At 45.6% G+C, this 23218-nt stretch overlaps 1 protein-coding gene across 2 annotated transcripts; it reads left to right on the top strand.

The window, feature by feature from the left end:
- The first annotated feature begins 350 nt into the window (after positions 1-350).
- On the top strand, positions 351-22944 carry ctc1 (CTS telomere maintenance complex component 1). Of its 2 annotated transcripts, XM_036548004.1 has the most exons (24): positions 351-523; positions 1047-1198; positions 1552-1798; positions 2132-2352; positions 2806-2941; positions 3192-3569; positions 3780-3908; positions 4826-5052; positions 5383-5533; positions 6190-6387; positions 8521-8659; positions 8753-8867; positions 9106-9700; positions 10392-10481; positions 10624-10734; positions 11370-11425; positions 12570-12676; positions 13272-13437; positions 14124-14192; positions 14348-14510; positions 17962-18026; positions 20297-20453; positions 21843-21978; positions 22649-22944. In XM_036548004.1, exons 1-24 carry the CDS (start codon positions 482-484, stop codon positions 22759-22761), a joined length of 3963 nt encoding a protein of 1320 aa, XP_036403897.1. In that variant the 5' UTR covers positions 351-481; the 3' UTR covers positions 22762-22944. The 2 variants fall into 2 exon arrangements, with proteins under 2 accessions (XP_036403897.1, XP_036403899.1); XM_036548006.1 differs by lacking the exons at positions 21843-21978; positions 22649-22944 and having other exon boundaries at positions 20349-20447.
- The last annotated feature ends 274 nt before the right edge of the window (positions 22945-23218 follow it).

A 23218-nucleotide genomic window follows, 5' to 3' on the forward strand; every position in this document is an offset into this window, starting at 1 on the left:
TTGTGGTACCTTTTAACTGTGTGTGTGTGTTGCGTGTCAAACCCAAATTGCTGGACTACAGATTCAAAACACCACAAAATTATAAGTCTTCTTGACCAACGACTACGTCTCAATCAGGTAAAGACACAAAAACGACGGAATGCAGTTGATCAGAGTCTTATTAAAACGTGCTTCCATTGTTCCCTTTTAAAGAGGGGATGTTTGGAACTGATGTTTCAGAAAAAAGATAACCGTGAACGCAGCGTGCGCCTTGGGATGAGGTACTCCACGACAATAGATGGCGACATGCACACTTTTTGGTTATTTAGTCATTATATCCCAACGACGAAGAAGATGCAATTTCTGCAGACGAAGGCACACTGAATGTTGGCAAGTAGTTCAAAATATTTGATCGTAACGTCAGACGTCTATCCTGGCCCCATTTCATAGTGAGTCACATAAAGTTAGCTGGCTTAACTTTCAGGAAGCCTAGGGAGACGGCATGGATTCGTTTCTTGGCGAATTTGAAGAAGCAAATGTGGCGGTAGGTGAACAGTTAACTGTCAATTCAAATAACATAAATCTTTACTATTTGTCTGCTACACGTATGGCTGTCTAACTTGGCTAGCTGATTTGTTGAATGGTGTGTTTGATCGTATCTGCACAGCAGTAGCAAGCTAATATATTATTTACATTTGCTTATTGAAGTGTTACTTTCTATTGACGATACTTGTGCTTGTTAAACTAAGCACATTGAAGTAAATGTTTAGTTTTCCAGGTAAGTAGGTAGTTAATTATTTTATGAACCGATCATTACTGCTTGAACCATCGAGAAGATAACGGCTTAACTATATCTACTTTATCCTTTAATTGCATTTGCTAGCTTGGTATTGTTAAAAGTTGTATAGAAAATGTTTTGTATACTGCTAATAATAACATACTTACTTAACATTATTTTAACAACCATTGGTGTTACAAATAGAAAAAGTACATTCCTATATGATAAGTATGTCATGTAAGCGAAGCATTTTGACATGAATTTAATTAATAAATTCCCTTGCTCCTAGGAACTTCGCTGGCTAAGGGGGGTGTACCGATTTGTGGAAGACACCCTGTGTCCAGTTGCTGAGCAGAGCGCTGGGCAGCTGGCGTTAGCTGTGGTCAGAGCGGTGCAGCAGACGCTGGGCTCCAAGGCCGGCATTCTGCCTCTGGGCTACAGGTTAAAGATAATACACACTTGTGGTTAAAGCTTTCAAGTCGAATACGTTATGTTTATTATTTGAGTGATACATGCTTAGAGAGACAGACGGGTCACAAGCATAGGGGATTTTTGACCTCTGCAGTAATGACTACTTCTTGATTGACTGCTTCTTTTGGATTATCAGAGCACAGTGTGCATATATAACTATGTGCTTGTGTCCAAGCTCTGGGCTCTCTTTATTGTTTGTTGTAACTTGACATGACAGCGATCACAGTGTAAGAGGTACAAACATTCAGTCATGAAGCCTCCCTATAAGTGTTTGTGTATATGCTGTTCTGAATCATGGCTGTGCTCTTATTTACTCTCCCAAGGTTGGTTTCTGTGTCTGAGCTGGTCACCAGGCAACATACTCTCTGCTGCAGCCATTTCACCTGGAGTAGCATGCAGTACAGAGAGTGGATCAAGGAGGCGGAGCAAGGGCTTCCCAGTCAGAAAGCTCTGCCGCAGGCTTACTTGCTGCTGATTGGTTGTCTGACTGATGAGGGCGGTGCAGAATCAAGTGGGGTGTGTGATCAGACGTGGAAGGTGAAGGACGGAAGTGGGTGTGTGCATTGTGAGGTAATGAAGTGTCTTTGGCCTTTTCTAAAATTTTCCAGAATGCGCTCGCATGGCATCGCTGAATTAATCCTAGCCACATCTCAGCCAGAATGCACTCGCATGGGGGTCCTCAGTTACAACCCTTCTTCTCAAAGTTTCGTCTCCATACCCCATTTTCCAAAGGGAGATGAGGGAGGCAGTGAGTGGTAATCAAATATCGCAGATTTAACTTTGTAGGAGACATACCTTCGATCAGCGTGCGCAACCAGAGATGCTTCAGTGAATATTAATGAACTGTAGTTCATTCTTCACCTTTCTTTACTGTGTTTGCTGTGGTGTTTTTATGGCTTCCAGATTCTCAACCCCTCACCTGAGTGGCTGGGACAGTTGATGCTGTTTCCCAGTTGGAACTACATTCCTCAGCATGCTTCAAGACAGGGCCAGGAAGTAGAGGGTTACCTGGAGCTGAGTGCTACTCCCCTGCCTCTGATCCCCAGTCCCACACACTTTGACCCTGGGGGTTACATGCATAAGTTAGTGGGGCCCAGGGAGGCAGTCAGACTGCTGCACCTGAGGTGGGTTCTGTGTTTTCTGTTTACTCTGTGTGGGACACATGCACCACTAATGATGAGCAGCTACGCCAACAGCTTTTCTTTCAGCTAGGGATACATCATGAAATGCTGACTGTCTTCAGAGGACTGTCATTCTGAAATGCATACTGTCTTCAGGGGATTGTAGTTCTAAAATGCAGACTGTGTACAGGGGACTGTCATTCTGAAATTCAGATAGTCCCCTGAAAACAGTCGCTCTGAAATGCAGACTACAATCCCGTGTAGACAGTTCTAAAATGCAGACTGTCTACAGGGGACTGTTGTTCTGAAATGCAGAATATCCTCAGGAGTGCCATCTGTCATGTTCTGGGTGTTTGGACATGACCGTGTCAGAGTGAAGCTATAGCTTGGACGTGCCCTTTTTGTAGTAGCTGCTTATATATTTGTGCAATTTCTACACCTATGTCTGATGATCAGGGAGAAGCACAGAGGCATTCGCCTGGAGGTGTGTGGGCGGGTGAGCATGCTGGGTCCCCAGATGGACATCAGAGGAAAGTCATTGTTCTGCTTCTGTTTGACAGAGGGGGACTGCAGTGTTCCTGTTCTGGTCACGGTGAGTTGGGAGTGTGCGTGCACATGCATGCTCGTATGTATTAGGTGAGTGTCGCAGTGAGTAAGTGTGTGTGAGTGTGTGCATACTTGTGTGTTGTCTGTAAAACCTCACACCAGGATTACCAGGTCTTCTTTTTTCTGACTAAAAAGGGTTAAACACATTCAGCAAGGCAGGGTCTCGATTTGTAGTTGACATCTGTGCATCTGTCTCTGTACAGACCTATAATCTGCAGTCGTCTGTCTTTGTGCAGGACCCTGGCTGTCTGAGCTGGCAGCAATGCATGCATGTAGGTGCTCTTGTGTGGGTGTCAGGGCTGCGGCCCTGCGTGCTGAAGGGTGTGCCTGGCCGCAGGGCACTGTGTGTCACCCCTCAGTCCTGCTTGCACCTCACACAAGAGCTCCTAGCTGCACCCCTGCCCTGGGACACAGCGACTCACACCGTGGCAGATGGCAGGGACATGGAATCAGGTCCACTGGGACAAAAGGAGACAGAGGTAGACACACAGTCAGATATGGAGACAGATGCGCAGACGGAGGCAGACATCCAGATGGACGTGCAGACTGTCACTTCTCAACCACAGGCGCTCCCTACAATCAAGACCAAACTTTCCAAAGTCATCAGCTACAAGGTGAGTGCCATTAATACATGTGTGCATGTGCATGCATGTGTGTGTCCGTATGTGTCATGTCCATATTTTTTCATTGTGAAAGCATGCAAGTTATTTCCTGTATTTCCCATTGGTCCATTTGATGAATCCAGCAGTTAATTTGATGTCGGAGCTGTGGTAGCTGTATCATTCGTGTCAACCAATGTCATTATTTCTCTTTCCCTGTGACAGGGGGTGGTGTCTAAAGTCCTGAACTTAGAGGCTGGGCTGTACGAGATTGACGGGAAGGTGGGGCTGTGTCTGGCCTATCAGCCACTGCAGAGAGGAGGGCGTGGCTTCAGACCAGGGGCGGAAGTCGAGGTGAGGGAGGGAGCTCCACCCTGTCTGTGCTTTCTGCTGATGCGTTTTGCCTCACCGTGGGTCATGGAGGAGCTTCTCGCCATAGCGCCAACATGCTGGCTTGTTAGTACGTGTGAACCCAGCCTTTGTGTTTCTGACTTAAAGATGTTGCAATGTGTTAAATCAGGAATTTTGCTGTAGATTTCCCTGCTAAGGTATTTTGCATTTGTGATATAGCCGAAAAAGTGATTAGTATGGGATACTATTGCAAACCTGATGGCAAGCGAGAGGGGCTGTCAACATTAAGGCTTAAAGTTTATCAGGTTGGAAATTTATCACCTGCTTGCAGTACCTGGTACATTTGCACTTGATGGGTCAAGTCTGTGGGCACTGGGGGTTATAACTCACACATCAGGGTTTGAAATAAGTATAGGAAGCCTCTAAAAAGCATGTTTGTTTGCACTGCAGTACAATGATAAGAAAAAAGTTAAATTGGACACCACAAGGTGTATTCTAGAAACAGGGACACTAGCATCCAGATTATAACCAATTACATACATTACATTTTTACCATTTAGCAGAGGCTCTTGTGCAGAGCAACTTGCAATTTTATCCATTTATACAACCGAATATTTACTGAGGCAATTGTGGATTAAGTAACTTTCTCAAAGGTGCAACATCAATGCCCCAGTGGGGAATCAAACCAGCAACCATTTGGTTACAAGCCCTGCTCCTTACCACTCCGCCACACTGCTGCCCATACACACTGATTCCCGTGTTATGGGCAGACTGATAGTGACATTGTACACAGTTCATTATTATGATGGATGAAGTGACAGATCTGTGGCTGGCGAGGGCACACAGTGTGTAGAGAGATTAGCAACACAGCAAATATGTAGCACGAATCTGACTGCCTCCACTAACCCTCCCACCTCAAGCTCCATGACGTCCACTTCCTCTACCGGCCCTCTCTGCACACCCTTCCCACGATGCTGTGTGCATGCCTGCGCTCCAGTGTGCGGGTGACAGCCTTCAGTCGCCTGGAAACAGGGGTGACGCCCTGTCCTGCTGCGGACTCCCCCACCATCCGCCTGCTGCTGGAGAGGAATCTAGGCATATCCCAGTACCTGTGGCTGTGCCACTGCTTGCCTGCACTGAGAGAGAGGTATGTGTGCGCCACTGCTTACATGTACTGAGAGAGGTGTGTGTGTGTGTGTGTATGTGTGTGCGTGCGCGCGCCATTGCTTGCCTGTACTGACAGAGAGGTGTGTGTGTTTGTGTGTGTGTGCAGCTTCTTACCTGCACTGAGAAAGAGCTGTGTGTGTGTTCAACCGCTTACCTGAACTGCGACAGGTGTATGTGTGTGTGTGTGTGTGTGTGTGTGTGTGTGTGTGTGTGTGTGTGTGTATGTATGAGTATATGTTCTTGCCCACACCTGTTGTGCACGTAAACAGTATGGAAATAGATTGTGGTGTCTGGCATTGCTCCATGGCAGGCTGTGTCCTCGCTGGGTGAGAGAGGGGCGTGTCGGGGTGGTAGCAGGCAGACTGCTGGCTCTTCTGCTTCCTCCTGGGCAGGAGGGTGGACGACCGAGGGATATGTTCAAAGAGATGCTGGAGGAACCACACCACTGCCCTCTAACTGAAGTGAGAAGAATTGCAGCCTGCCTGTCTTTTATAGAGTCTTGTAGTATTGTAGTTGTAGTCTTGAAGTCATTTTCAACTGACATGTCTGGCTCAGGGCCAGCTCCATTTCATATTTAAAAATTTGTATTTTTATTCAAAAATGTATTTAAAGGAATCAGTATGAAACATTTACTTGACTTTTGAAGTCATACATACAGGTGTTCATACAACAGGACTCTATCCTAAATGAAATGCATGGAAACCTTGTATTGGACACACAGTCATTAAAGTTAACCTACAGCTATGGAACATGAGAACTGAAAGAATTTTGTGTCTACATTGTGTATATACTGTATATGTTCACACATCTCTCAGAGCAGCACACCCCTCTCTCCGTCGTGAGTCCTCTCCCTCTTTGTCTGTGCTGGACTGAGTTCTCTCCCCTCTAATTGCTGGACTGAGTGATTTCTCTTCTTTCACAGTGTTGGACTGAGGCCTCTGTCCCCTGTCTCTCTACCTTTGGTATCTGCTCCCCTGTCTGTCTCTACTTCATGTGGTTGAATCTTCCCTCCTGTCAGCACGGTGCACTCTCCTCTCATCCAGTGCAGCCACAGCCTGTCATTGCTGTGTACTGACTCTGTGTGAAGTGTGTGACTCCCCTCTCTGCCTTCTTCCAGTACTCCATCAGCTGTCCCTCACATGAGCTACTGTCAGTGCAAGATCTTCGATCCTGGATGGAGAGAGAGTGTTGGCACTCCATGTCCCTGCCCTCGTTACTGCCCCCCTCCGCTCCCCACCTGACCCGTGCTGAACTCAACCCCCTCCTAGCCTGGTCTGTCCACGTGCTGCCTGCCTGGACCCTGCCCACACCCAAGGTTGGTGCATTAGTGTGTTGTTTAGGTCTTGCAAAAGGACACTAGTGCTAGGGGAGGCTAGTGCAAAAGGGAGCCAGAGTGGAGTAAAACTTAATAATATGTCTGGTAATGCCAGTGTGTAGTTAAAGCTGATCGCATGTCAGCTAATGCTAATGTGCAGTGTGCAAGTTAGTGTTTTCAGCTTGGGCTTGTGAGGTATGTTTTTGTTGTTCAGCTGACTTATTTTATATAGATATATAAAAAGACCTCCTTTTAGCCACATGGGTCCTGATGTTATGTCCTGACGTGGGTGTTCTCTATGGCTCAGTGGCTGAAAGGCATGTAGCCAGGGATGATAACACAGAGTGGACTCCAGAGCACAGCTGTTTTCACAATGGCATCCATTGTGTTCTGTGGTGTGTAACTGAACTCTAGTGTGAATATGCTGTCAGACACCTGCATGGCCCCCAAACCTCTGCTGTCCTTACGTAACCCAGGATTTCTGCTTTGTACCCTGGCATGTGGTGCCTGCCCACAGAGCTCTCTGACTGTTATGACTCTGAGGGGTGCTTCACTCCCCCCCATGAGCTGCTGCAGTGATCTTGGCTCCAGCTGACACCTGTTCCGCTGGCCTCTCAGCAGAATGGCCTGCACTGGCCCTACATAAAGCTGTATAGACAGAAAGATCACTCCTCCCTCTCTCAAAATTCATTTACTTCACTTCAGTTCCACTTCAGCTCAGATGTGCTTTGTTGCCATGAAATATCCTTTATAATTATTATTATTATTAGGCTAATATTTTGCTTTTGATTATCAGATAGAGTATTAAAAGTGGAGTGGAGTTGAAAATGAAGTGCAGCTTTGTCTCAGTTTGTTTGGATTGACAGTGTTGGCACAGCCAGTTATTTTTTTTTCAATGGCCAGCCTGTGTTCATTGAGTTTGTGTTGGCTAGACTGCTTACTGAGTCTGTACTGGCCAGGTTGTTTTCACTGAATCTGTACAGGCTGTGCTTACTGAGTCTGTCCTTTATCAGGGTATTCTTCAGTTGTTTTGTCAGTCACCTCGGTTGGATATTCAGCCATGGTGCACTGTCTTTTTAGGGCCAAATAGCACTGCATTTTACTGTGCTTAAATATATGTGTCCCATTAAGTGATGTAGTTCTGTTTTTGTTGTGTTGTTTGGTCGACTCCAGTTGATTCTGTGGTTTAATGAACTGAGCCTCAGGATCACGTGGGTGAGGGGACTCTTTTCTTTGCTCAGCATTTTGGCATTGCAGGGCTTTGAAATATAATGAGTGGAGTATATTTGAGATGTTTTCAGAATTTGATTGTCCTCTTTTCAGCTCTGATCAGTGGATATTGGCCTGATTCTGCCTTTCCTGTATTGCTAATAGTTTTTCTTTGCACTTGCTAAATGTTTTTACAAAACATTTAGCATGCAGGGATTCTGCTGGGTGCTTGTCCCATCAAACAAAGTTTAGTTTTGTAAGTGGAGCCCACACTTCTAAGGGCATTTGGTTAAATTATAAATTCAAGTAATTTAAGCCAAATTTAAATCTGAATTTCAATGTGAATTTGCAGTTTTATGGTATAGAATGCCTTTTGTTCTTTCAATGTCAATCTGAACTGTAAAACTTACTTTAAAACTTGAAAAAACAATTACATATTTTAATGTGTACAGTGTTCTGTGTGTTTCTTCCATCGTGCAAAGTTTGCTCTAATTACCTGAGATCTGGATTGTTTTTGGAAAATTATATTTTTGGTCTTTTTCATAATCATAGCCAAGGCCCAGGTCTGGAAGTATTGCTGTAATGAAACCAAGCTCTGCTATTACCCCGCTTACTGGGTGACAGCAGGAACAGGTCATGTGCAAAGAGCAGAAATTTAATTTCTGTGTCATGTAGATTAAGACCAGGGACTAAAGAAAGCTTCATCATGGTGGCCACTCTGATAGAGATGTTGAATGGAGTTAGACTTGCAGCCCTAGCTGCAGCCCTGTCTCACTCCATGCCCCTCTCTCTGTCCCTCTCTCTCTCTCTCCCTCTCTCTCCCTCTTTCTCTCTGCCTCTCTCTCTCTCTCTCTCTCTCTCTCTCTCTCTCTCTCTCTCTCTCTCTCTCTCTCTCTTTCCCTCTCTCTCTCTCTCTTTCTCCAGGTGCTGGTAGGCGTATTTCGGGGTAGTGGCAGAGGGCCGTGTATTCAGTTAGTGGACCAGACCAGTGTGGTCAACTGTGTTGTCGTGGAAATAAGGAAGGGCCATGGTTACTGTGCTGCCTACAACACCGCCTGGTTAGGTAACACAGGATCCTGACACACTTGTGCAGAGCACACACATGCACACCCCTTCCTGTGCACGGTGGTCAGATTGGTGGTGTTGTTTGCCACAGGTTGTTTGGTGTGTGTACAGCGCTACACTCTGGTGATGGAGAGATTTCTGACTGCTGACTTCCCTGCCTGGACATACTTGGACCAGGAGCGTTACATCACACAAAGACACTCCAGGTACCAATAACATGCTGTCTCACACACACACACACACACACACACACACACACACATAAATACGCTCACAAACAGCCCTCACTCTCACACACATATATGTATATAAATGCATACACCCCTCGCTCTCACACACACGGACACATACATACACCCCTCTCTCTCTTATATACACACACACACACACACACACACACACATACAGCCTCTCACCCACACATTCTCTCTGCCTCTCTCCTAGGGTGTATATTCAGCTCTGCCTGGATGATGTGCAGGTCCTCAGCCCATCTGTTGCCATGACAACATACCGCAGTGCCTCAGAGCGAGGGAGGTGTGGAGAGGGGGAGGAGCCTAGGGAGGGAAGGAGGACAGGCGGAGGGAGAGCAGAGGAAAGAGGAAGGCAGGAGCAGCCCGGGCAGCCGGAGAGCAGGAGTAGGGAGAGGGGAGCCAGGCAGCCACCACCAGGCAGAGGGAACCGCTGCAAGAGACCCAGGAGAGACATACAGGAGGCCAACCGCCATCCAGAGAGTGGCACTGCACAGCCTGCAGAGGGACGAGCACGAGTGGGGGAAAAGGAGGATCCATCCTTCAGCGGCGCTGGCTGCCTTCTGACCTCTGACCCCTGCGTTTCTGTTGTTCTCTGTGTGGTGTCCAAGGAAGGCCTGGCCTTTCGGAACATCCATGTTCTGGAACATCCAGAAGGAGCCCCCGGGCTCTCCCTGTGTTTTGGAGCATCTGCCACATTGTTTGGGGGGGTGCAGAGATGGGAACAGGACCCCAAAAACTGCCCCCTGGAAGAGAGAGAAACTGATAGAGGGGGAGCTGAGAACAGAGCGGTAAGCTATGGAGCCTCAGCTGGCCAGCAGGTGGCATGCAAGGGTGTGTGGGGTTGTTTTGTGAATAATTCTCAGTACGTTTCCTTTCTGTGGCTATTGATAAATCTCTAATGGGGAGCTGAGATAATGTGAGAATAAAAGAGCCAGATACCGAGCCCTATGACCCAGCACAAGAAAGCACATGGGTGAGCTTGAGCTGTGACACAAGATGAAAGTGGAAGGATTGGGGGCTTACACCAGCCAGGATCCTCTTATCAAACCACTCCTGAGAGGGTATTAGGGAGAGATGCCCCTATCCTCCAGTTGGCAGGTGCTTTCCTGCAGTGCACCCTGGGATTTGTAGTTTGAAAAATAGCCATTAGCTGCAGGCAGATACTTTGGAGGACTGCACTTGCCATGCCTCAGCACTTCCTGTTCGAGTGTGGAGCATGTCATGGTGAGTTTTATGCGCAACAGAAAGGGCAAATCGCAAAGCATGATGTTTTTGCGGAGCACAGGATTTTAATGATGTCGTAAAACATAAAAGTTGCCTCACAGCTTCTGTCCACTGGATGTGATTGGGTGGCTGATGTTAAAGGCCACAGGGGGCAGATATATTCCCTCACGTGTTTATGTGTCTTTCCTCTCCTTCAACTCCGTCCTCCTCCCCACCCTTCCTACCTGTGGCTGCCACGGCCTCTGTCCCTCTCAGGTGGAGCTGCAGTTTGTTGGTGACTCTGTCCGCTGGTACCCCTTTCTGCAGCCTGGCTGTGTGTACAGGGTGGTGGCTCCCCACACACAGGTGAGTAATGCCCCTTCCCCTTCTTTTTAGAATCCTGTAGCTTTTACTGTATTCATTTGGGTGATGCTCTTCTCCTGAGTGACTCACAATGCAAAGTTCTATGATTGAGTGCGTATGATAAGGGAACCCCCCTCTCTGCCAGGACCCCTCTGTTCTCTGCAGCTCTGCTCTCCCGGTGCACGATGGTGTTCAGCTCCACAGCGCCCCCTGTTTGCTGGTCCAGGCACAATGGCACTTCCATACACTACCACAGGTCAGCAGTGCATCAGTGTTTAATCTCCACTAATTATCATTAGTCCAGTGGTTGAATATATGCGCATTCCCATCAGCACAGTTATGACATTGCTGACAATGCCTAGAGAATTACCCTGACTTAAATTCCCTGGCTTAATTTAATGGTTTCAGCTGTTTCTTTTTTTTAACCAAAAGTTTTGTGTGTGTGTGTGTGTGTGTGTGTGCGTGCGTATGTGGCTATGTGTGTCTTTGAGTGTGTGAATGTCTGTAGATTGATTTTCCTCTTACCTGGTTTGTGCAAAGTACACATGATAAAAGTAATCTTATTTGTAAATGCTGGTTTAGTGTTAAGCTGTGCCTCACCATACGTAGTTATAGTATAAGTACTTATATCAAACGTATGTTTATTGTCTAATCATGTTAGGGTTTCTGTGCAATACCCACTAAGCCATGCAAACTGAAGCACACAGCTTGGCTAACAAAGTTCAGTGTTTTTCAAAAGTCGACATTTCAGGCAACTTGATTCCTCCAGATACAGAGAAACATACTGCAGAAATGCCACAGCTCCCAGCAGGTGATCAGCTCTGAAACTCCATAGAGAGTGTGCAGAGAATGGCAGACAGCGTAGTTTCAGGCTGTTTTTTTTTCTTGCAGGAAAACCGGAGCTTGGTACAGAAGGTCATGTCCGTGTCAGATGTCCTGTACAACAGGTAAATGCAGGAGTCTTTCACTGGCTAATGACACATTCAGTACTGAGATTTATTTGTCATATCATGTAGTGGACATTGTCATAGAGCGCTGTACATATAGCCTAGTGAATTTTCCATAGGGAACCCCAGGCTAGTTGGGAAAAGTATTCCCTGACCACTGGAAAAGGTGGTGGAGAGACTCCTGTGGTAACGTCATCATTAGCGGACTTTCCATAGGTTTCTGACTCAAGCTAAATTACCATGTGTCTGCTCAGGTGTTAGTGTGACACCAAAGTCCTTTTTCCCTTTTTGGTGGTTGCCTCCTGTTGTAACCCTTAACTTTGGAGCGTGGCTATCGACCCCAATCCCCAGAAAAGCTAAGCATTTTGCCAGATTTGCTACAGTAAAGCTTCATCAATCACACAGCAGAATCTGACAAGAAGACAAATTTTGCTGCTCTGCAGCTTGCTACAGAAACAAAAAAATCAGACTGAGCAGAAACTCAGCCACATCGTAGTCTATGAGATTATGCTGAAGATATTCTGAATTTTGATTTTGCCAGCTAAATAATGTCATAAAGGACAGGAGAAACATGCTGCATGCTCACATCAGGAATGACCAGGCACACCAGGGAAACCACAAACACAAACCACAGTCTCCAGGTTTTTAGCGGGTTTATGGCACACACACTTGTCAGTATTTTTGTTGAATACTGTAACTAAAACTGTTGTGAAATGAGGACTCTGTGTTTGATTAGCAGTAAATGGAAGGCATCACACCAGTGATCTGGTGTTTGCATATGTAGCCATTTACATTACGTTCATTTAGCAGACATTTATCCAGAGCAACTGTCAGCACAAGAGACAAAGTGTTCCCATTTAAATATACAACAGTGTCAGATCAGACTAGCAATACTCCCAGACCAGTGAGTGCAAGCACAACACCATTCAACCACTACCTCAAGTTAATTTGTGCTAATAGGAAACTAGACAAACTAGAAATCTAAGGGAAGTCATTAACTACATACACTACCATAAATCTCATGGAGGTCACAGTAGTGATGCTCTTCTCTCAGCAGCAGTGCAGAGAGAGGTTCCCGCTGTGAATAGTGCTAAAACATGCAGGCCACACTGCAGGTGATGAGCTGATCCTGTCTCTGCTCCAGCGCTGCTGCTGACCTCGTCACTTTTGAGGGCGTGATCTCCCACAGGATAACGTTGCTGGAGGAGAGAGGGAAGGCCTCCACCATCCAATCAGAGCTCCGCAAGAAAGGTAAGCAGCCCCCATGTCTGCCGTCACCAACAATAACAGACAGTGCAAATCGATGTAAATAAATTCAGTATGTGATTTTTTAGCCATCAGACCAAAGTGACAGACACACAATTATGAGTGTAATTGTGTGAGATCAGTTGAAACCCAATAGATCAAGCTGTATAATCTCACTGTCCGTACTGTGTGTATGTATGCATATTGCCATACAAAAGAAACTTGCCCAAGGCCCATAAGCACCTCCACTGTCTCAATACATTCCAATGCGTGTGTGCTTCTTCTGTTCTAATCTGCTCCATAGTTACTCTGAATGGGTATATGTGTATTTGTGCAAGGGTGTCGGTGTCTCTGTGTGCGTTTGCGTGTATGCAGGTGTGTGTGCACGTGCATGTGTGTGTGTATGTGTGTTTGTGTGTATGTGTTTGTGTTTTGTGTATGCACGTGCGTGTGTGTGAGCAGGCGTAAATGTGGACTAGGCTCTGAATAAGCTGTGATCTCTGTGTGTCTCCTGTGTGTGTGTGTGTGTGTGTGTCTGTCTGTCTGTCTGTCTGTCTGTGTCTGTGTTTGTGTCTGTGTGTATATACGTGTATCTGAGCAGGTGTGGACGTGGAGCAGGCTCTGAATGTCAGGTTGACGGTGCAGGACCTTGTGTCTCCTGGGCAAACTGTGCAGGTGTACTTGGACCTCTCACAGCAGCCATACCTCCTAGGGCTAATACCTGGGGCCATGGTGCTGTTCTACACCTTCCAACGCAAGGTGTCGCGGTGAGTGCAGACGTCCTCCCTCCGGTCTGTTCATCAGCTTCATGATGATCAAATGTTAAACGCTGCTTGTAGACAATTCACTGATATAGTTATGACAGAAAAGAAAATCAGTCAGAATAATCCTGTTGTGCACTATTGTACCAACCTTGTAAAATTTCCATTTTGATTCAAGTACACTCAATGCACTATAAACTGGCTAGCTCACTAGCAAACTGAAATATGTGTGTGTGTGTGTGTGTGTGTGTGTGTGTGTGTTTGTGTGTGTGTTGAGTTTCCAGGCTGAATTGTATGTGTATGTGTGTATGTTTGTGTGTATGCTATATTTCCAGGCTGTAATATGTGTGCACCTCTGGTTTTTGATTCTTACTTTACGTGTAGTATTGTGATGTTTTTGGATTCTGTGCTGTACGGACTGTTGTATTGTAGCATACTTGGCTTCCAGATTGCACAAGTTAACTTGTGGCAGGGCTTAAATAGTGTTATGCTCACACTCACTGGTCTGAGAGTGGTCACTGGGCCTGGTCTCACACTGTTGCTCGTTTAAATTGAATGGATACATATATGTGCTGGAAGTCGCTCTGGATAATGTAATGTAATGTGTTTCCAGGCTGAAATGTGTGTGTGTGTGTGTGTGTGTGTGTGTGTTGTTGAGTTTTCAGGCTGAAATGTGTGTGTTCTGTTTCCAGGGTGAATTGTGTGTATTGCCGCTCCATTCCTGTCAGTTGTGTGGCAGTTACTGCATTGGGGGCAGATGGGTGAGTCATGTTTCCATTGTCAGTCCCCTCTTTCAAATCATCTTGTCAGCCGCATATGTTAAAGTTATAACGTACAATTAATAACCCCCTGACACTCTCAGTTCTGATTGGCTGTATTTAGTAGAGTCCTTCATCTTCATTTGTTCTTTCTATAGGTCAGCAGCCCCCTGCGCCCTGCCTCCCATCATGCACCTGGGCGAGTGGGCATTGGAGGGGTCGCAGCGGAGCAGTGTGGGCAGGGTGCGGGGTCATGTGGTGTGCCTGCTTTATCTGCAGCTGTGCTGGGTGTGCTCCTTTTGCACGAGTGTCTTCAAACAGGTCCTCTTCTCTTCCTAAAACACCTGCAGATCCCATTGCTTTGTGCTGAAAGAGAGAGAAATGCAGGGAGCTGTGTGGGGATTGCCTGAAAGGCACGACACTATGTGGGGATTGGGTGAAATGCAGGGTGCTGAGTACCGAGTGGCTTAAATCCAGAATGGGTCACACCCCAGTATAAGTACGCTTATCTGTATGGTGTATACTGGAGATAAAGAGGAAACACAGTTTTCCAGCTGTCTCACACCTCCATGCTGCTGTGGATTACTGTCAAAGGCTGTCAGCTGACCGGCAGGGTAATCGGGCCAGTGCAGAAGGGAGGGAGTGGAGCCTGTGGTACAGCTGAAATCATGTGAAGCAGGCCTGATGGGGGCCATACAAGGACAGCTCCTCTATGTCAGTGCTTTTGGGGACATACCCATTACATTCACTGTATCAGTGACATATTCCACTGCCAGCTCTAGAGAGCTGCAGTATAGCAGGCTTTGAGTAGTCCTGGGAACATAAAAATAGCAGGCTTTGAGTCATGCTTGGAGCAGCAGGATAGCAGGCTTTGGCTCTTGCTCGATTGCTCTAGCCTGGACAAGTTCCTGCTGTGTTTGTGCTGTGTTTGTGGAGTGGTCTTTGTGCTATTACATTCAATAGGATAAAAATAAAAATTGGGGGTATTTACTTAGCTATTAAATAAGGTAGGTCTGATCTGCTCCTAAAGTTGAATCTTTTGTTGCCATTAGGGGACAGAGAGGGAATTTTCCACTTTTTTCCTCCGTCGAAGCGTTATCCAACAAGTTAGCTCGTTGGCAAATGCAGCTAATTCGGCTCTAGCCAACGAGAGGTTTTTTGTGGTTTTTGCCCTCTCAGGAGCAAATCTTTAAATATTTAAGCAGCACACGTAAGCTAGATAGTCGGGTAGTTTAGCTAGCTAGCCGGTTCGCTTGTTTAATTGTTTCTACTATTCTTCAGCGTCGGATTTTAGGATATTCTGATTGTGGTTGTGTTAGGGCGTCTGCTGAACTGTAAACGTAGTTTTATTGTATTTAGGCTAAGTGGCATTTCTTGTGCTTGATTTCTGCGTTTGACTGTTCTGAGCCACCTCTGTGCTTTTAGCACTTTTTTTAGCTGGTAATTCTGTCTCGGCAGTAAATCTTTATTTAGGGAAAGCGTTTCAGTTAGGGGAAAAAAATGTGGCCAAAACTGTGTGAGGGTTTCCAGATGATCGGCTTTCTGGAGGGAGACCTCCAGGATGAGTTCATCTGCGATCATTGCTGGCTTGTTGAGCACTTGGAGAACAAGATTCTTGATCTCGAGGCCCAACTAGCTGGACTCCACAGTAATCCTGAATTGTTAGAGTTTCAGGAACTGATTAGTACGTCCTATAGGGAGATAGTGTGCTCACCAGAGCCGGGTAGAGGGGAAGATACAGACCAGATAGGGCGAGAGAGCTGGGTTACAGTAGGGCGTAGGCGTAGAAAGAGGCACACAATTCCAAGAGGGGCGGCATCTCCAGAGATTGCGGTGACCAACCGTTTCGTGCCATTGCAGGACGAGTTGGCCCATGACCCTGAGAGTGGGAGGACTGAAGAGCCCCAGGGCACCCAGGTGGCCTCAGCCTCCAAGAAAAGGGAGTTAGTAATAGTGGGAGACTCAATTGTTAGAGGGGTAGATAGCATAGTGTGTTCGTGCGACAAGGAGTCTTGCATGGTCTGTTGCCTGCCTGGTGCCCAGGTTGGAGACCTCCTGGAGAGTGTGGACAAGCACCTGGCCAGAGCGGGGGAGGATCCAGTGGTCATGGTCCATTTTGGAGCCAATGACATAGGAAAGGGGATGTTCGGGGTTCTGCAAGAAAACTTTGTTGAGCTAGCGGGGAAGATTAGGAGCAGAACCTCCACGGTAGTCTTCTCTGGAATTCTACCAGTACCACGTGCAAGCAAAGGGAAGCAAGCCTTTATATGGAGGTTTAACACAAACCTGGTGTAGGAAAGGGGGGTACAGGTTTATGGGGTACAGGGACTCCTTTTGGAACAGGGGTGACCTGTACAAGCGGGACGAGTTGCACCTGAACCGGAGGGGTACAGCTGCACTGGGCCAGCATGTGCTTAGGGTAGCAGAGGGTTATTTAAACTAGGGTCTGGGGGGGCAGGAAGGTTATACAGTGAGATGGGTAGGGATAGACAGACTTCTGGAATAGAACACACCATGGCTAAATATTTTATTATTAGTGAGAAAACGATGCTTGTAAATTAGTCAGAGCAGCATTGTAATAGAGGTGGTTCTGAGCAGCTGGGGGCGGGGGTGAAGGACAAGAAATGCACACGTGGTACCCTGAAATTCCTCTGTTTAAATGCTAGAAGCATAAAAAATAAAATTTTGGATCGAGAAACCGTTATGAGTAATAGTAATTATGATGTTGTTGGGATTACAGAGACGTGGCTTGGTGCAGGGAATGGGGATGAGTGCAATGTAGAGGGATACAAGCTGCTAAGAAAAGATAGAATCAATAGAAGAGGAGGAGGCATAGCTCTGTATGTAAAGGATAATCTTAATATTCAGGAAATACCAGGAATGGAGCCCCTTGGTGTTAGTGAAGACATATGGATTAAAATATTGGGGGAAAATGAAAAAGGTCTGAATGTTGGAGTACGCTATAGGCCACCAGCCTCAGACAGCATTGTCAACAGTATGCTCTTTGATAACATTAAACTAGCATGTCAGGAGGGTGAGACAATAGTAATGGACTTCAATTACCCTTCAATTATTTGGGAAGCTGTGTCAGGTCATGGTAAATGTGAGGAAGAGATTTTGGATGTTGTAAATGACTGCTTTTGATACAGTCTGTTACTCAACCCACGAGGGAGAACGCAATCCTAGATCAACAGGATTCTGGGATATATAGCCAAAAGTATTGAGTATAAATCTAAGGAGGTTATATTGAAATTATACAATGCCTTAGTCAGACCTCACTTGGAATACTGTGTGCAGTTCTGGGCACCGCACTATAAAAAAGATATCGAAGTTCTTGAAAAGGTCAAAGAAGGGCAACTGAATTAGTTCCTGGCATGAAATATAAAAGCTACGAGGAAAGACTCAAGTTACTTAACCTATTTAGACTAAGCGAGAGGAGGCTTAGGGGTGATTTTAAATTTGCATTTTTAAATTTATAAAAGGGACAAGAGGACATAAATGGAAATTAGTTAGGAGTAAGTTCCGCACTGATATAAGGAAATATTTTACACAAAGAGTTATCAATACATGGAATAGGTTGCCAGGTCATGTAGTTGAGGCAGAGACCCTTGCAAGTCTAGACTTGATGCAGTTTTGGATACTCTTTAATTAAGAAATGGCGAGCTTAGTTGGGCCGAATGGCCTGTTCTCGTCATAACACTGTATGTTCTTATGTTCTTACGTTATGTTCTTTTTTCAGTGTGTCCGAATCACCTGTTTTCCCTCCTAACAGGAAGTGTGTACCCGGACCCACCCCCCTTGCTCCTCTACTGTTCCTGTCTTTCAGGCAGAGGCAAAGTGAGCCTTTAGACTGGCCTCTGAGTGTGTATGCATGTGTCTGATATTTAGTGACTATGGTACTTCAGTGGTGGTCTCTATGAATGCATGTCTGCCCTTTGTCTGTGTAGCAGTGTGTGACTGTTGTTTGTTTGTGTGTTTGTGTGTGTGTGTGTCCATCTGTGCACAGCAGTGTTGCTCATATGTGTCAGTATACAATGCTGTTTTTGCTCTGTGTACATATGTGTGTGTATGTGTGTCAGTATATTTACATTTATATTTTGTCACTTAGATCAGTGTTTCTCAAACTATGGGCCGCGGACCGGCACCGGTCCTCAGAGCCCTACCACTGTGCCAGTCAAATTATGATAGGTGCTTCTGTCACTTGCCAGGTCCCTGCCCCCTTGGCTGAACTTCTTGCTTCGAAAATAGTAACATTTTTTTCAAGATTCTAGAATGTTAAGCGTTCCCGCCCGCAAGAACTTGCACCCTTTGTTCTCTCATTTTGTTCTCTCTCAATTGCACGTTACTTGAGCTGTCGTTTAGTCATGGCATGTTCCAAGCAAGCCAGTCTAGATTCCGTTTTTAGGAAACAACCAGCATCTAACGATGCTGATTTAAAGAACCAGGGGCAAAAACTTCGCCCATTTACTACGTGTAATTACGACTCATCATATATTAAATTTGATTTGATTTCCAGCGATAGCTTCCCCCCAAAGCCAATCTGTGTCATTTGTCAAACCATGCTAAGCAACGAGGCTATGAAACCATCGAAATTGCGCAGGCATTTAGAGACAAAACATGCACATCTCAAAGACAAAACGGAGGATTTCTTTAAAAGGAAAAGGGATTAATTGGCTAATCAAACTATAGTACTTAGAAACAATTTGACAGAAAACGAGAAACTTGCAAAAGCGCCATACATAATTTCACACCACATTTCAAAATGTCAGGCTCCATTCACGATGGGGGAGAAACTCCTTATGCTCTCGCTAGTCAGTGCTTGCTCTGAGGTGCTGGGTCCAGCTGCTGCTGCAAAGATGAGGGAAATACCTCTGTCAAATGACACAGTCTGCGGATATCGCAGCCGTCCATCTCTGATGTGTGTTGGGAATGTTCATAAAAATCAGTTTATAGGTTATTTGGCAATGGGTTATAGGTTATTTTTGGCAATGATTTTATGTTCAGCCAAAGCACTTCTGTTGTAGGTTTCTTGATATGATTGTTGTAAGTAATTTTCTATGGGCACATAATAATAATGATAATAATAATATCTATTTATATATCTGTCTATCTATCTATTTATCTATCCTTACTGCAAAGGGGCGTTTGGGGGTGGGGCCTGGGTATGGGGTATGGGGCCTTGTAACCCCAAAGTCTGACATGACTGAACCCCAGGACAAAGAAGTTTGTGAATTGACTCTTATCCAGAGTGACTCCAGAGGTTAAGCATCAAGGGCATCTAGCAAAATGACATAAACACTACAAACAAGGAAACCATCACTCACATATGAACAAGAGCCAGTATCAAACACACAAGGCGGGGACCACAAATGATGAACGCAATACTGGAGTATACTGTTCCAATACAATACCTACACATATCTAGGGCCTTCCTGGGTTAATGTCAGTGTAATGGTATGATGTAACATACAGTAAAAAAAAACTCCCTAGGTGGCCTCCTTAGACAAACTTCTGCAGATAGACTCCCTTGTCTGTGCTATGACAAGGTTGCCGCTTCAGTGCAGACACGCCCAATAAGTACACTGAGTATGAACAGCCAATTAAGGCAACGTAAACAAACAGACTACTGACTAATTAGCAGTGAAATGCACTCTGTAAATTAACCAAGGCAAAACAAACACCTAATTTATAGCCTAAGAAACACTAAACAATAATGAATATGCAATTAGCTGCAGTGCTAAGCAACACGCTGTTAAATGCAACACAGTTTAAGCTACAGCAAATCCTAAAGAAGTGTTATTTGTTCAGGGGGAACAATAAAGTTCATGGTATCCAAACTAGACCAAACCTGTTTGATGCACTAATTGTAAGTCGCTTTGGTTTAAAAGTGTCTGCGAAATGCCAAATTGTAAATTGTAAATTGTAGATATACTGTTTCTGCTGTTTCTGTGTTATATCGTGCTGTTTCTGCTGTGTGTGTGTTTGTGTATGTGTGTGTGTTTGTGTGTGTATGTGTGTGTGTGTGTGTGTATATGAATGTGCATGCGCACGCCTGTATATGACACTGTTTCTGCTCTGTGTGCGTGCATGCGTGTGTGTGTGCGCAGGGCAGTGGTTGAGGACGGCACTGGCGAGGCACATGTGTGGTTCTCCTCTCAGACAATCCCAGATCTGCTGGCTCTGAGTGTGACGGAGTGGGAGGGGCTGCAGCGGCTGGTTATGGTCAGAGGTCATCTGAGGGTATACCACCGAGGGAGGCATGCGGTGAGATGGCTTTCACAGGGCACACCTGAGCACACTGACTGAGAATATGAACTGATTTTATCCTGGTTTTACCCAATACACCTGTCTGACTCACATTCATTCAATTGCTGCTTTTTAACAAGTTCAGTAATTATGCAGCTTGTTTTGTTTTATTTCCTGTCTATTGTATGTTTCATATAGGAGACGTACTGAAGGAAAGTTGTCTTGGTTGATTCGGCAGTTAATACTATGCATTCTGTTTTCACAGAGCTATGAGCAAAGCTTGTTTCTGATTTATTTTCACAGATAACAATCAAAATCTAGGGGTTGACCCCAGAAACCATGTTAAATGGTACCTGTAAGTTTAAAAACTAACACTAATTGCAGAGAACAGCCTGTCCTATTAAAGTGTATTAGCTATGGTATTATTGTGTATAGCATTGAAGTGGTACAGTATAATAGCTATAATATCATTGTGTATGGAATTAAAGTGCATTAGCTAAAATATTACTGTGTATAAGATCGTTATAAATTGGGAATAGTTAAAATTTTATGAAGAGTGCTGTCTTCATATTGATATGAGATATGAGTCAATTGCCTACATGAAGTTATATTGCAATAGAAATCCTGAATGAGTATGTTGTGGATTGCAGTCCCTCAGATTCAGTGGTCTTTCTTTCATGCAAGTCTTGCTCCCTGTAGATCAGGGCCTTCCATGCAGCAGACTGGATTGCTTGTTCAGTATTAGCGTTACAGGGGAAGGCATAGCTGACAGTGCAGTACTGCAGTGTGACAGATAGGGGGACAGTCAGCACCGTGGAAGTAAGCGCTTTGACGAGGCACCACTGACACAGACGAAGAAACTCAGGATTGTGGGGCCTACTTCAAAAAAGAGATTTTCTTATTGGGACAAACTCTGAATCAAAAATTGTCTATGATTTACAATACCCCACACAGAGGACATTCTGAGCTGAACTGGGTCGGTATAATGATATAGTATTTTAAAAAAACAACAGTGTGAGAGCCTCATATAATAGAAACCTTCACTCCCTGCAGGCCCAATACCTTGCTTCCAGTCCTTCTGTGTTGAACTCCTGTGTACCCATCACTCTGTGGGTGATCAGTCACCCTAATCATACCATGGTATACAAAAAATACATTGCACGAGGCAGGCAGGCTGTAGAGGCCATAGAGGCAGGCAGGACTCTGTCATCATTATGAATCTCTGGTTGTATTATTAAAAGATGGATTATTAAGAATATTTAGGGATTAGAAATACTATTTCTGATTAAAATCTGTCCTGTGGGAAAAACTGGTGTGCAGTATTGACTGTGCAACACACAGCCCCACTTCAGGGATAAGGAGACATTACTGACTCACTTTGCTGTTTTTGCCCTGGGCACATTGCAGGTGTCTAATGAAGACATGGATGACCCCCTGCTGCACTACCTGTCCTATCTGTGCTCCTGTGGGGCTGTATGTCGCGCTCTCACTCTCATCTGCCGACTTCAGCCCCGGTCCCAGAGGAGCACTGCACACAGACATGGTTAGCCAAGCACTGCACTGCAGTACATACAGTACAACATACTGTATATCAACAGAGCGAGCCGATCACTGCACTGCACTACGCACCACATGCTGCACACCGACACAGTGAGCTGGTCACTGCACTGCCGTATAGACCACATACTGAGTGCAGACATTGCGAGCCTAGCACCACACTGCTGTACACACAACATACTGCACACAGACACGGGGAGCCGAGCACACACTGCGATTCACACCACATACTGCACACAGACACGGGGAGCCGAGCACCGCACTGCCATTTACACCACATGCTGCACACAGACACAGGGAGCCGAGCACCGCACTGCCATTCACATCACATACTGCACACAGACACGGGGAGCCGAGCACACACTGCGATTCACACCACATACTGCACACAGACACGGGGAGCCGAGCACCGCACTGCCATTTACACCACATGCTGCACACAGACACAGGGAGCCGAGCACCGCACTGCCATTCACATCACATACTGCACACAGACACGGGGAGCCGAGCACCGCACTGCCATTCACATCACATACTGCACACAGACACGGGGAGCCGAGCACCACACTGCCATTCCATCACATACTGCACACAGACACGGGGAGCCGAGCACCGCACAGCACATCCTTACCAATCATATCCCCGGTGTGTTCCAGAGAGTGCCCAGCTGAAGAAGTTCACCCGGAGGGACAGAGAGTTCATCACGAGGATTCCACTCCCCCTACAACTCAGCTGTACAGAACTGAGGGAATGGGACAGTTCCCTGTGACAGTGACAGGAGTGAGAGAGGGGTAAATGGAAAGCCAAGGAGAGTTGGGGAAGCAGGAAATGAGGGAGAGAGGCAGACTGAAGGAGTGGGAGAGTGCAGTGTGGACCAGTGGGAGACATGGACTTTTATATGACTCTAGCAGTCACTTTTGTGTGTACCATAATATATAATGATGAACCTAAACTGTGCCATATGATGTTTTTACTTTGGATATCTACAGAATTAATTTTGTATTAAAGTACAACTTTTTTAAAGTACAACAGCTGAGATGTGTGTTTCATTCACAAGAGCAGCATATTTCCACCCAACCAGAACTTAAGCCATCTTACAGTATCCAATACAGTAATAATTAGTCAGGTCAAGAATACCTTAATATATCATAATGCATTTTAAATCAACCAAATGAAAGTGTGATCAGTAACATGAATTCCTGCCTGAAATCTAGAAAATTCACGAA

This window comes from Megalops cyprinoides, chromosome 16 (genome assembly GCF_013368585.1).
Source record: "Megalops cyprinoides isolate fMegCyp1 chromosome 16, fMegCyp1.pri, whole genome shotgun sequence".
Classification (NCBI taxonomy): domain Eukaryota; kingdom Metazoa; phylum Chordata; class Actinopteri; order Elopiformes; family Megalopidae; genus Megalops; species Megalops cyprinoides.